Source organism: Chrysemys picta, chromosome 18 (assembly GCF_011386835.1).
Source record: "Chrysemys picta bellii isolate R12L10 chromosome 18, ASM1138683v2, whole genome shotgun sequence".
Lineage (NCBI taxonomy): Eukaryota > Metazoa > Chordata > Testudines > Emydidae > Chrysemys > Chrysemys picta.
The window spans coordinates 10407382-10422278 of NC_088808.1; the positions used below are offsets into that span (position 1 = coordinate 10407382).

The 14897-nt window shown below is 50.2% G+C and overlaps 1 protein-coding gene across 4 annotated transcripts in view; it reads right to left on the bottom strand.

Annotated features, from left to right (window-relative positions):
- Positions 1-14897, bottom strand: part of ASTN2 (astrotactin 2) — a 631841-nt gene that overhangs the window by 392825 nt on the left and 224119 nt on the right. For all 4 annotated transcript variants that reach the window (XM_065572255.1, XM_065572253.1, XM_065572254.1 and 1 more), the window contains one exon: positions 6901-7047. In XM_065572255.1, coding sequence (XP_065428327.1) covers positions 6901-7047 — 147 coding nt within the window. The remainder of the gene's footprint in view (positions 1-6900; positions 7048-14897) is intronic.

Sequence of the window (14897 nt, forward strand, 5' to 3'; positions counted from 1 at the left end):
CCATTGTGAGTGCATAACCGAGGAGTGGCTAACATATTCTTAGGGGATTCTGACAATTCAACCAAGGGGCTCTTTCTTTTCTGTTTTTTTTCCCCCTTCTTTCTTGCTGCTGATAAATGATGCTTTAAGTAACACTTAAAGGTTCAAATCCTCACAAAAGCTACTCGGTAGGAGTCTATAACTGTGTTCCTGCTCTGAAATTAGAATGACATCTTCCACTCGGCATGGGGTGAGGTGGTGGTAGGATCTTGGAGTTTCTGACAGTGTCGGCTGGAAATTTGGGAGCAAGTTGTCCCAGGCTGGGGGGAGGGAGATTAAGAGGGAGGAGGGAAACTTCTGGAAGTTCTCCTCATGGAACGGCACCCATATATTTTGGGGAGGAGAGAATGGGGCTTGACCACTAGTGAAATGAAGGAGGGGATTCCCCACCAGCGCTCATGGATCCTTCTGACAAAAATAATGCAGATCCCAGGAGTTTCACAAGAGGACACGTCCTACGCAATGAATCTGGGACACCATCCCACTGAAACATGTCTCCATTAGAGAGGTGCTGCCAGGACATCCCCCATGGGCAGCTGCCCCTAGACCCCCACCCTGAAAGTGGGCTGCACAGCACCGGGGGGAGTCCCACAAATGGTCATAGCAGTTTAGCGCATGAGAGGTGAGTGGGTTTTTTTTTGTTTTGTTTCAGGTTGTTTTCTGCAAGTTGGCTGCCTGGCTTACTTTGGGGGTTGGGATGGAGTGGTACCTTCCGTCTGAGTGCCCTGCTTCTAAGCCCAAGATCCCACTATGGCAGGCTACCCAGGGACAGTGAGGGATGTGCCACAGAGGCAGCGGTGCCGCGCAGAAGGAAAGACTCACGCACAGGCCACCTCCCCTTGCTCCTTCCCACCACGACTATTTCAATGTAATTACCTGTGCTCTACCATTCCCCTGCATCCCGGCAAGTTGTAATGGAGCCAATTCCCACCTCTGTAACGTGGGCCACGTCGGACGAAACCCCACAAAACATGGGGATTGAAATTTAAAAAGGTCTATTACAAATATTTTAAAAAGCAGAGAGGGAATCCAGAGAGCAGCAAGTCGCCTGCGTCAAGGACCCTCCAACCTCTCCGACACAAGCAAGCACTGGGAGGGGGGACGCTCGCTTGCAACCGGCTTCTACTTATTTGGCTGCCCCATAAAATTGAGGCAAAGCAGCGATACAAACCTGAGGCTAATTGTCCTGACAGGAGGAGAAAACACACACACGAAAGAAAGGAAATGAACGGAGAGAGAGAGAGAAAGAAGAGCAATAAAGATGGTTTGGTTATTAAAAGCCACCTGGTGCAATAGACTCTCCTCCGCCCCCTTTTGCTTTCGTTCGACATCTGTTTCCATTCCTGCCTTCACCGTCTCCGGACCTCTGCAGCTCCGATTTGCTCAGCTGCCTGATGCTGGGGGTGGCTTCTCTCCAAGGCCCTGTGGCCCTCATCGCTTGGCTTTTATCCAAGCTGGCTTTGGAACGTGGCACATCTGAGCAAGCTCCCATTTATCTGCTGCAAAAGGACTGGGTTTGTTTGTTTTTTTCCAGCCTCTCTCTTTGACAGCGTTTCTTGTAGAGCTGAGGATGCTGGTAGCAGTGGCTCCACTCTTAGATTTGCCGCGGCTACTGGCTTCTATTAAGAGACTGTGCCTCAAAAAGGATCTTTGAGGCCAGTCTAGCCGCACCCCTGGGACTGTGCTGAACAACTGCACCAGCCCCCCCTTCATCAGAGGCTGGCTCGTCCCTCTGCAAACACCAGAGTGTGCTGCTGACGGAGCCTTGAGTATTTATGTGCGCGGCAACATCTGAAAGACGTTGAGCCCATGGTTATGGCTCACGCGATGCTCTGCTTTAACACCGATCAAAGCTCCAAAGAGTTGTCTAAGCCCGGGAAGTTTGAACGGGTGTCATTACATCCAGGTAGCTACAGTGGCACACACCTCTGATGAAGACACTGCACCAGTGCAAAACTGAGCTTGAACTGGTGCAGTACAGCCCTGTGCGGGACTACTGCAGAGCCCGGCAGTGGGACTAGGACTCTATGGGTCCTCCAGGACCCACTGCCATTATAGCCGGAGTGGGACGGGAGCAGGATTACAAATAGGCCCATGCAGGGCTCTGTGGTGCAGCTGATCCCAGTAAAAAGCCAGGGTCGAGTCACTTATGTAAGCCGCATCTTTTACCAGGGCAGGGCATCTGCATGGCGATTTGCACCCACTTGTGCACAAACAACCCAGTCTAGACAAGGTCTAACTCTGAAAGAGCCACATGCTCCAACTTCCTTCTGGGCCCCAAGCCGATTCCCTTCCGTTCCTCCCAATTCATCTGGTGCAGCGCAGCAGAGAGGAAGTTTGCCTCTCCTCCCTCCTGCCCCCTCTCTTTTCTACACACAATAAGGGCTGCTGTCCAAACAGAAGAATTAGCCTCCGGTTTTGAACTCGGCTATTCCCTTTGCCGAGGAGTGAAATTAGCAAAGATCTGTGCTGAGGAGAAGCCAAGCCAAGAACACTTCCCTGGGTGTCATTAAAATTTCCTGCCCCAGCTCAATGCTGTGATCTCCTTAAATGTTTTATAATATTTTGCTGCCAGCCTGGCACTACCTGGGGATTTGTTGTTATTTAAAGGAAGGAATGGCTCTAAGCACTTCTCCCTTCCAAGACAGGGCCTCAGAGTGCCGGTGCATCTAACGATGAGATTTCAGGAAAACAGATCTTTGCTGCAAATTGTCTCTGTTGCTCCCAGTTCCATCTGGGAGCCCTTGACTCCATTTCCCATTACAAAAGGAAAAAGAAGTTTTCACAGTTTATAATGAGATTTTACAGTTTCGTTGCAGATCACATTTCCCTTCTCCTGCACACCTTTTCACCACTCCTCTCACCGCTTTCTCTTTAGAAAAGTCATTAAGGCGGGAAGGGAGATCAGCCTGTTTCCCCCCAGTTTCAGAGAGATTAATCTGGTTTATTGGTATTTCAGTGTCATCTCTGCTTGAATGTTCTGGGTATTTGCATAATTTGCAGTACCACCCTCTTCCTGGAGACAGGAATATAACCGGTTCCATTTTCACTTTAATGCTATGGAGTTACCTGATATTTCATCACATTTCTCAAGAATGCAGTGTCATTGGATGGTACGAACTATAGACCAGGAGTCTGGGCTCCTGGGAACTAGTCACACCACTGCCTTGCTCTGTGACCTTCAGCAAGTCACCGCAGCTCTCTGTGCTTCAATTTAGCTGACTGTGAGTTAGGAATAGCACTTATTGCCTTCCATGACTATTGGGCGTCTCAACTAGCATTCGGCTACTATGCATTCATGCAGATGCTAGCACAGCAGGGCCCAGAACCTGACTGGTGGTTTCAAGCACTACCAGAACAAACAGTAAATAACAATTTGTGAATACACCAAGTTCCTTGGATGCAAGTGGATAGAGAAGGAGCAGCAGCCTTTCTTATCAGGGCAAGGGATGTGTGTTTTCTTTCCTACTCATAGAATATCAGGGTTGGAAGGGACCTCAGAAAGTCATCTAGTCCAACCCTCTGCTCAAAGCAAGACCAATCCCCAGACAGATTTTTGCCCCAGATCCCTAAATGGCCCCCTCAAGGATTGAACTCACAACCCTGGGTTTAGCAGGTGTGACAAAGTTCCTCCTCTATCTTGGTGGGTCCTGCACTTATTGGTGAATTTTCTTGCCTCAGAGATTCACCATGTGGGTTGGGGAACAGCCCAGAGACCTTCCCCTCTGGAAGAACCTACAGTCCAGGTCAATTGGGAGGTTTGGGGGGAAGCCAGGCCCACCCTCTACTCCGGGTTCCAGCCCAGGGCCCTGTGGACTGCAGCTGTCTATAGTGCCTCCTGTAACAGCTGCATGACAGCTACAACTCCCTGGGCTACTTCCCCATGGCCTCCTCCAAACACCTTCCTTATTCTCACCACAGGACCTTCCTCCTGGTGTCTGATAACGCTTGTGCTCCTCAGTCCTCCAGCAGCACAGCACACCCTCACCCTCTCACTCCCAGCTCCTTGCGCCTCTTGCTCCCAGCTCCTCACACTCACACCACAAACTGAAGTGAGCTCCTTTTTAAAACCCAGGTGTCCTAATTAGCCTGCCTGCCTTAACTGGTTCTAGCAGGTTCCTGATTACTCTAGTGCAGCCCCTGCTCTGGTCACTCAGGGAACAGAAAACTACTCATCCAGTGACCAGTATATTTGCCCTCTACTAGACTCCTTTATCCCACTGGTCTGAGTCTGTCACACAGGCCAATGCGCAAACCACTGAGCTATCCCTCCCCCCACAATTACTCATGAACTACGATCTATGGAAACGCCACTAACACTCACTCTAGTCAAAAGTCTGTACGCTCCTTTTATTTATTTCCTTTTTTGAAGGCTGCGGAGAAGTAACTTGTTTTGTTTTGACATCCATTTCACACACACGCCCTCTCCCTCTTCTCAACCCTGAATTTTTCCAACGTCAACCTACAGCTGCAAAATGGAAACACACCCAGCATTGCTGGTAAGGGCCCAAAGGTTTGTTTTTCATAGGATATCCAGCACATGCCGAGGCAGGATTTTCAAAGCCTAGCGTATAAGTAGCATCCTCAAGACTTACATGTGATGTTGCCAAACAGGTAACTGCTCACCTCCGTCCCATATTGCACGGAGGTCTGCTCGGGCCTAATTTTAAAGCCTGACTCGAACGCGACTAGCCCACAGCTGACCTGATCCACGCCTGAAAGTGCCAAGACATTTTCAGACCCAACCCGAGCCTTCCACTTGCCGCTGAACCTGGGTCAGCACCCCCACCACTGCCTCATGCTTGGGACATGGCCAGTGGGGGCTTCCTGCTCTCCGTGCCCATGATCTGTCTCCAGGCACCGCCTTGCCGCAGGGTCAGCGCAGCCACCATGGCTGCGTGTCCCACTCCTGCTGGGCAACGTCACCTTGCTGCTGCCTGCGTGCTATAGACAAGAGGCACTAGGGCTCATCGGCGCATTCGCTATGCAGTGCAGCAAGGCGGTGCCAGCCGGCAGGAGTGGGGCACGCGGTTGCCACTCTGCCAAGCCCACGGGCAGGAGAAGGTGAGCAGAGACAACCCAGCCCAAGTGTATTCGGTTATTTTCAGACCTAACACGTGTAATCAGGTCCCAGTGGGTTTGGGCCTAGTTTTGCCAGCACATTAACCCAGCCAGTGCTTGTAGTGCTCATCTGCACGAGTATTGTTTTGGGGTGCACTAGATATCAGTGCAAATTTTGCGGGCACCAACCTTGGAAAATGTCATCATCAACACCAGGGATGGGATGTGTGCTCCATTTGTGATTCTGTGCAGGATTAAAGAGCTAACAATTCATTTCGAGGCCAGAGGGGACCAATAGAAGCATCCAGTCCGAACCCTGCACAACACAGACCAGAGCATTTCACCCAGTGAGGCGGAGGTGCCTTAAATTCCATCTCACCACACTTGGTCCCGTCAAGGGTCGCTTACTTTCCTGCTTGATAAGCATTTGTCCTCCCCACCAAAGCTAGCACCTCCAGCGAACAGGCCCCTGATTGGATCAGAACCAGACGCCCAGCAGTGAGTATGGGTGCAAGCCAAGAGTGACTGCAGCTGCCTACACAGCCCCGGACTGTGCACGGCACGTTTCTTTTAGACGAAAGCCCACCCTCAGCCTGTCTCAGGTGGTAAGGAGACCGCAGGAGCTGAAGAATTAGAACCGACTGAATAATGGGTCCCGTCTTCAGGAAGAAAATGAAATTTGCCCTCGTGTTACTGAAAAGTTGCACTTGACGCTCACTGCACATTATATGGAAAAGGTCAGTGAAACAACAAACACAAGGAACCAAGCTGGCGAAAGCAATAAATAGTGACAGCCGCCTTTGTCTAATTCTTCAGAGCCTCTCGCTCTTCGCTCCAACACTGGCAATTTCACGTTCTCTGGAGCGGCGAGGGCCACAGACAAACAGTTTCACTCTGACGAGAGGGAGAGCATCCATGCGGCTTCCCGGGGTCTTCCGGGACTTCACTTCAGAGTAAGCAGGGATTTCAGTCGGACACAGAGTTATAAAACAGAGGTGGGGGGGGGAAGATTTCTGCCTCCCCCTCATGCCAACAGCTATTGGGTTTTAGTTCCATGGGGTTGGCATCTCTCTGTCTGGATTGGCTCTGTATGGAGAGCCGGGGCAATTTCCCTGGCGGTATGAATATAACAGTCAGCAGCTCTGCTGTTGGGGAGGGGGAGGAATCTCAAACGAAAGCTGAGCAGCTCTGATGCCAAAAATACAAAATGCAACAGAAAAGGACGTCCCCCTCCCACACAACCAACCCCATAAATCATTCCATACTCGCCGCGTCTTCCTCACAGCCTCCCCGCCCCCTTTTCAAGTGTGAGTGAATGCGGTGCTGCTGAGGGCTTGCCAGTTTGCCAAACCCCTGAGACTGAAGCCTTGTATTTATGCAAAAAAAAAAAGAAAAAGAAGTACATGCAGACAGAGCCTGATGCAGCAATGAGTCTCAGCTCAGTCCTAGAGAGTTTGCTCCCTGGGGGCGGAGAGGAGAAAAAACTCTCCATGGCCCAGTCATTGTTCTCTCCCTGCCGGGACTGCCAACAGTTGTGTTAGGGTTAGCGTGGGTGGGGTGCTTGGGGGGAGGGGGGAGTTAGTGTCCTACAACACATTGTCCCCAGGTGTTTATCTAGGCCGCCCCAGCGCTGAGGACTAAAGTGAAGAGTGGAAAGTCCCCAGAAGGGTGGTTTGAGAAAGGGGAGTTCTCGGGGGCACTTCGGAAACTCACAAAGAGAAGGACTTTACTGACTGGATTGGATTTGGAAGCTCCAGGCTGCCAAGTCCTTACAGGGAGGTGTCGCTCTCCGGGTCTTACCGTCTGCAATGAAGTGCTCAGGCACATGAAGAGTGACCTTCACGGTCAAAGGGCAGGAGAGCTGGGTGCCACACACCATGGCCAGGATGCAGGAGCTGACTGCAATCAGCGTCAGGGCCGTCTTGTTCACTGGACTCTTCAGAGAGCCTGAAACGCAAACAGACAACGCATATCTACACAGAGGCCAATGTGAAGCAATAGCATCTGGAGCTAAAGGGGAAAGACGTGGATCTAAACCATCATGAGTAGCATGAAAGAACAAGAGCAATTAGATCTAACTCTTTGGGGCCCTACCCCATCTCTGTTTCTGGATATTCATCCTTACCATAGTGTCTGAGCACCTCACACTCACTATGGGATTTTATCCTCACCCCAATCTTGTGAGGTCAGGAAGTGTTGTCCCCATTTTACAGATGGGGAAACCAAGGTGCGGAGCAGATTAAGTGACTTACTCAGACTCCTATGGGAAGTCTGTGGCTGAGCCAGGAATTAAACCCAGGCCTCCCCAATCCCACTCCAATGCCCTGTCCACTCAGCCACTCACTTGCCTCAGTTTCCCCAGCTCACTCTGGGGATAACACCTACCTGCCTGCCTCCCAGTGTCGTTGTGACACTAAATTCATCAGTAACTGTAAGAAGGCGATGCTAGGGGAAACTTACATTTTACTAGAAAAATGCTTCAGTTAATTATGTCTCGTGCTGAAAGGCATTGCAGTTAAGAGCAAGCCATGTTTGAAGAAAAATCAGTTCTGTCGTGTTAAAGCTTCATGAACCCAGAATCACAGGGTTAGAACAGGGCGCAAGGGTCGTCTTGTCTAGTGCCCTGCTGAGATGCAGGGTTTGTTGTGTCTAAACCATCCAACATTTAGGGTATGTCTGCCTGGCACATTAAGCCCAGGTTCGGACTCAGGTTTAAGCCTAAGCACTCTCCTGTCCACACACAGATCAGTCTGACTCAGGTCAGCCAACACTCAGGACGAGGGTCCTAGGACCCTGCTGGGGAGGTGGATCAAAGCCCACGTCCCACTGTGGCTCGGATCCAAGCCCTGTCCTGTTACAGTGTGGATGCAGCGTTTAAGCTGCAGACCTGAATCAGAAGGTCCGTGTAGCGGAGTATGGCCCTGGCAGCACGGCTGTGGGACGCGGATCCAGCAATTATAAACCCAGGTTTACAATGCTGGGTGGATGCTTTAGCGCAAGATGACCCGTGGGGGGGGGCACAACTCCGGAACAGCTTGGGTCACTCCCCGCTCCCGGCAGCCCTCCCCCTTCTGGAAAGCAGCCCCCTCACCCCTCCGGGAAAGCAGCAGCCCCTCTATGCAGCTCCCAATTCTTCCTCTGTCTCTCCCTGCAAAGTTAAAGCAGTGGCACCTCTGAGCAGCTCCCAGCTCTTCCTCCACTCCCGCCGCTCTCTCTCCCTGCCCAGCGCAGCTCGCTGGCTCAACTGCTCTGAAGGGAGGGGGCCCTGCTGCACCATGTGCCCCCCCCATGTGTCACCTCTGTTGGAAACCCTGAGTCCACAAGCCCAGGTCTCACAGAGCCAGGTTACAATGTCATGTAGACCCTCAATGTCTTCAGTCTGAAGCTTTTCCATCTCGTTATTTCTGGTGCTGGTTGCATTTTGTTAAGATTAGTCAGTCCTTGGACAAATCCCTGTTAAGGCCCAATCTTTCAGAAGCGGCTAGCAATTCTTGGTGCTGCAATTTTTAGGTGATCCAACCTTAGCCACCTTAAAGGGACCTTAATTTCAGAGAGCAGGTACTCTGGGCTTTTTGAAAATTTGACTCCTTTAAAGTGCTTTAAGTTGGGCATGCGCAAACTGAGGCCCCCCCAAAAATCATGTTTTAAAATGTAGACCTAAATTTTCATAACTTCAACTATCAAATCGATTTTCTTCAAACTTGGCTTGTTTTGCAGTCTTAAAACTATCAAGCCAAGTCTCAAGGCTGTGTGCAGTGTGCGATCATTAACTACACCTAATGTCATACATTGGTACAATATTATATATTGCACTAATTAACAAGTGATACCTAGATGCTAATTATTAATATTCCTATACTCACAGACATCTAACAGTCAATTCAGTGAGCAAGAAAACAACCTGTGCAGAGCAAACCAGAGCCAGTGGATATTACAAGAGGAGTTTTATTTTGTCAGTCACAGATGTTTATTGCTTCTTTCGAAACCCAGCTCACAAAGGGCCTCCCTGCAAGTGCTAGCTAAAATATTTTCTGACAGTAGGAAGACGGACTCCAGTTCAGGCGAACGCTATGCTGAAGGATCCCAATTCTACCCTGACACCAGAGCGATGTGTGGGTCACATTGAGCCCTCTCTCAATCTCTGTGGGCCATCTGTCTAACACCACAGATCATATAACGTTGGCACCTCAGTAATCATTCAGGAGCAGTGGTGCCTTTGAGGCTGAAGAGAGAGCCCAGATCTGCAGCTGCCAGGATGAATGCTCTGCGTCAGCTCAGAATATGGCACAAAGCTCGGAGCGAGCAAGGTTGGTTTGATTTGGGTATTTTTAGTGAAGGGGATAAAGTGAAAAAAAGAACTCAGCCGTCTGCAGCTCTGGACAGACTGGCCCGGGGACAGAACCGGCTGTGAAATTCTACAGCGTAACATTGCTAAGGAGCCCAAGCCAGGCCAATGGCCCATTAGCTTTCTGGCGGGAGAGGCCAACTTGCTAGCTCTATACAATGAAAGGGAATTGAAGCAGTGAATGAGATCGATAACCATTGTGGGACAGCGGATTACCTCATGGGACACAAAACTGTGTGCGCCAATGGCTCCTATTGGGCCCAGGGCGGTGGTGACCAAATGTCATTACCATCTGCCAGCTGCTTGGCAGTCCATGCTGAACGGAGTCTGTGGTCACCGTCTGCTGCCCAAAGCGGCACCATCACGACGGCCACCCACGCTGGCACTCTCCAGAGAGGCCACTGAGGACAAATCACCCTCTCATCGACAGTAGCCCCAAGACACATTAGTGGGGCAGGGTGGAGAAGCTCGAGTTGCTGCTGTTCGTGCTGCATCTGCTCTCGGTCCCAGGACTTCGCTCCTCCATTAAGAGATTGCACAAGCACTAAAATTGACTTAAGGCGACCTTGCATTTAGCAATTCTGGGATGTTTGGGAAGCAGCCGTGTAGCATCTTAGAACCTTTTTCAAGAATTTAAAGACACTTAACTGAGAGCACTGATCTCCAATTAACTTGAAAGCCATCACTGCAGCCTCTCTGACAGTGACACAGATCACTGAATTCCCAGCAGAGCGGACTCTCTCTCTGGTCAGAATTCGGGGAAAGCGATTTATTTATTTCTGGAACTCAGTCTCCTTTCCGACCCCCACCGCCACACACGCACAAATCACATCAGCAAAGTGAGACCTAAAATGCATTTGTTTGAAAACAACAGGAAATACATCCACTGAGATACTCCAGGGCTCTTTACCTCATAATTTGATCGAGTCTGCTTTTAGAAATATTGGTGTCAGAACAGAGAATCACATTTAAGTTGGATTCAGAGCACAAGTCAGCTTTGAAGCTAATAGGAATATATGCACCAAAAATGCAGAGTTTTTTGCAGCGCGCTGGGGGTTTGTAAACAGGGTAAAGGTTTGGGTCATTCAGCACTGAATTAGAGGTGCTGATTTGCTGGACAGCTCCCTGGGACAGAGGAGAGGAAAGTACAGAACATGGATATTGACACAACACATTTCACATTCCATGTGTCCCCAAAGAGCTGTACAAGCACCTTCCCCACTCCCAAAACATACCCACCACCCAAACTTCTAGTTATTTTGCCCTTATAAAGCCCCTTTCAGCCTAGGATCTCAAAGTGCTTTAGAAACATTAACCCGCAAATCCCAGGGAGATAGGCAAGTATTCCTCTGCTTTTACAATTCAACTGAGTCACAGGTATGACGGCTTGCCAAAGGTGCGTCAGTGGAAGAGCTGGGAGTAGAAAGCAGGGGCCCTGACTCCCAATCTCCTACTCTGCCTATGTGCCCCACTAGTGCCATGGTTCTCGATGCACCACCATTGACTCCACAACTGGATTCTTTATTTAAAAAAAAAAAAAAAAAAAAAAGTGCACGTGAACCAAAAAAGCAACCGCTGCACCAGACCAGATGACCTCCTCTTCCTGTGGAAAAGCACAAAGTTTGAAATAGCGGAAGGCCTGAGCATCTGAGCTCCTGGCCGATGGAGCTGAATATCGGAGGGAAGGAACAACATACTGCAGTTCTCATTTCACTGCCGCTCCTCCCACGTCCACACCCCCGCTCTGTTTCCCTGCTCATTTTCATCGTGTGTATCTAATTAATGACATCCCAAACAGTACACGCCATTGCCCAAGGGTGGCGAGCAGGGGGCTCTGTTCAACCGAGCCGCAACAACGGGGCTTATGTTTGAGCTGAAATTGGATTTCCGATTCAGCTCTTTATTGCTCGAGGCCAGTCTGCTGCCAGGTTCTAAGGGACGCTAGCCGAATACGCAGCTCCTTCCCTCGCTCGTTAAACAGGGGGCATTTTTCTCGTTTTCCATCCCATCGCCTGCTCTTCAGACCACTAGCGTTCCAGCAGAAGCACTTCTGTGCTGGGTTTAAACACCCATCTGGAGATAAACAGCTTAGTGCCAGATCTCTCTCAAACCCAGGAAAATGGACGCTTTACGACCTGTCGCTAACTAAACAAACCTCCAGGGGTTAGGCCAGAGGCATCTGAGTTTGTTTGAGAGGCACAAAACAAAACAAAAATCCAGCCCCACCCTTGCCCCAGGGATGTCCAAACTCCCAGGTTTTCCAATAACCGCCAGCAATCATTGAATTGTCTTAGGTGACTTAGGCTGGAGACCCAAGCTTTGCTGCTCTGAATTTCTCCCCCCACGTCTGGGACTACCACCAAGATGTTCACACAGCAGTTTGCCAATCCCATCCAGAGGCTGGCCCCAGGCTTATGCTCTACAGGCAGGGCGGGAGCAGGGAATGGAAGCTCTGGATGGAATGAGGTTGAGAGTTGCGCAGCAGGAGGCCCAAGGGAGTGAGGGGAGAGAGGCGAGGGTCTGCCTCCTTCCCATGCAGTGGCATCCACCTCCTGCCAGCTGAGAGCTCCATCAGACCTTTGCTGGCTGACCCAAGCAAGGGGCACCGTGCAGCTGCAGTGCCCCAGTGGCAGAGCGGCAAAGGTCCTGCGACTTGGAGCCATTATCCCTGTTCTGCTCCTACCTTATTCTAGATTATATTATATCACCTTCTTCCCAGAGCAGCATTACCCACCTCCCTCCCCTCACTCCCATGCATCTGGCTGGGGGTACGGGGCAGAATCAGATCTCCCTTCCTTCCTCTTGCATGTATGGTTTGGAGCGGGGGGGGGGGGGTGAATTGGGCAAACAACCTCTCCTCTCTTCACCGCAGCCAAAGGCACTGTCTTACTCCTTCTCTGGCTAAGTAAAGGCCTGAGTAGGGAAGGCAGACACGCCCGGGGTAGACTCCTCGCAGCCAGAGGAGCAGGTGGAGGAGGAGGAGGGGCAATATTGCTGAGTCCTGAAGCACATGAAGGTGAAGGAGAGCAATGCTGGGGTAGCAGAAGGGATGTCGCACTCTCTAGGGCTCTCCATCCTCTGCCTTCCATCCGCACTTACGCAGTCACCCAGCCTTACAAGCTGCCCAAAAAAATAAATCCCTCCTTTCCCCCCACCCCAAGGCAGGGCAGAATGAGAGGCCAGGATGGTTTGCTTCAGTATTCACATGCCAAGTTGGGAGCCCCCATGGAGAACCTGCTGCTGACAGAGAGTGTCTGTTGCAGATAGGAGGGTGGTAGGGCCCCAAACCAAGGCAGCAGGGTGTGGCGGAAGGAGCATGAGGACGGAGACTGGAAGCCATGAACTTCTGGACTTTAATCCTCCTTCCACCAATGTCTTTGGGTTTGTCAAGTGGCAAGTTAGCACGTGGCAAGCTGGGGTGTAAATCTACAGCACACTAGCATGACACTCATTAACTGTCAATGTGGACCCTGCTGCTATGCACTAAAAATTCCCTAGGGCGGTTTGAACTACTGCTCTTTGAAACAGGAGAAGGTCAACCCCCACTAGGAAACTTTCAATATGCAACAGCAGCATCCACACAGACAGTTCACGGCACGCTACACTCACGCTAACTGGTCATGTAGACAAGCCCTTAGGTAGCCTTGGGCAAGTGACTTCAGCTCTCTGTGACTTAGTTTCCCAGTCCGTAAAAGGTGGGATAACACTCCTTCATAGGGTTCATATCTGACACAGGCCGAGCTCTGCGGAGTCCTCCAGTGGTGTTATCTGCCCGACTGGCTGGGTTAGAGCGGTGCTATGATTTGTTTCCTTGTTGCCTTTGAAGTCTCAGCTGCAAGAGTGCCTGAACACAGTCTGTTTGCATGCCATCTACTTGGCTTCAAAGTGAAAAGTCATCGGTGATCCCTACCTGAGGATGAAGGAGGAGAAACCAGGAAATGAAGAGATAAGGAGGGGAACGCAAGAGACGTGTCAAGGAGGAAAAGGACATCTCCTGAATTGGGGCCCTCCTCTCCCACCCCACACTCCCCAACTTGTGAGCAAGGAGAAGACAGAGGAATGTGAAAATTAAAAGCAAACCAATCCGTTCTAGGGCAGAACTGCATCAGAGTTTCTTCCTGCTACCGATCCAATTAACCACTGTTTAATTAGACTGGAATGCAAAAGAAATTCCAAAAGAAAACCTCCCCTTGGAAGTCTCTGATCCTGTATGTACAAACAGCTGCCACTTCGTTCAGAGAGCTCCTGCCACCACCCTCTTTTGTGTTGTTTTTTTACACCAAGTGCCAATTAGACTGGCTCTGGTCTGCCTGAGAACACCCAGTCCCCTCTGCAGAGAGTTTGGAAGCAGCCTGCAAAGGGCCTGAAGATTTTGCACCTACTGCAAGAGGAAGATAAATTCAAAGCCACCCTCTGCACACAAACACTCCACATGCAGCCCTGTGTCTCATCTAAAATATCATTTACTTGTGCTGCCAATTACTCCTCCTTCCACTGCCTCCTCCCCAGCCCCAAGTTCTGGCACATAAAGGGCAGAAAACTCTGATCTGGCACCGGCAGTACTGCTGAAATTAAAAAGGAACATACAGAACACGTATGGATTTTAAGCTACACTAAAATTCTGCATGCTCGGCAATATGATGTTTCTAAATCAGGCTCAAATACATGCTTGGGAGATTAGTCTATAAAAAAATAAACTTTAATTACTCCATCTTTCTCAGTGTACAGCCCATAGCATTGGCCATCTGTGGGTGTTAAGTGCCAAGTACTCTTCAATCCCCCCCTCCCCAAGATATAATAGTTTAATATCTAATGTTTCAAGACTGCTTGGATATTAAAACATATTTCTACCTCCCAGGAGAGACGGGGATGTAGAAATCAACCTCCTGAACTGCTTAGCAACTGAACTGCAAATCCTACAGAGTACACATCAGTGGGAGGCGTGCAAAGGCACCCGCTAATGAGAAAGCAGCACTTTTAACATGGAGAGGGTGTGTTTCAGCTTGAATTTTGGCAGCACAAAAATGCAGCCACCGCTGGGGTGGAGGACAGGGAGTCACCAACCACCTGAATATAACCTTGATGCTACCAAAATGGCGGACTGACCCTGATGTGGTATCCTGTCCCCACCCACAGCACACCCCATACAGCTTCCCTTGCACGTCTAAGAAGGGCTACTTCCAAAGCATTCAGCTGTCCTGTCCATGTCAAGAAAGTTCACTGCCTCTAATTATCTCCCTTTATGTTCCAGCAGAGGTTCGTTAATACAGTACAACAGCATCTCCCGACGCCCTCACACACAGAAACATCTCAAGGTGTTTTACAAGCAGGAGATCATGTTAAATCAAATCAAATACCAATTAAAGATTAACAGCCATGTTGGAAGGCTGCTCTCGCCGGATAGCACCGCTCGCTGGGAAGAAACACTGCTTTCTGTAGCGGCTGCCTGGCA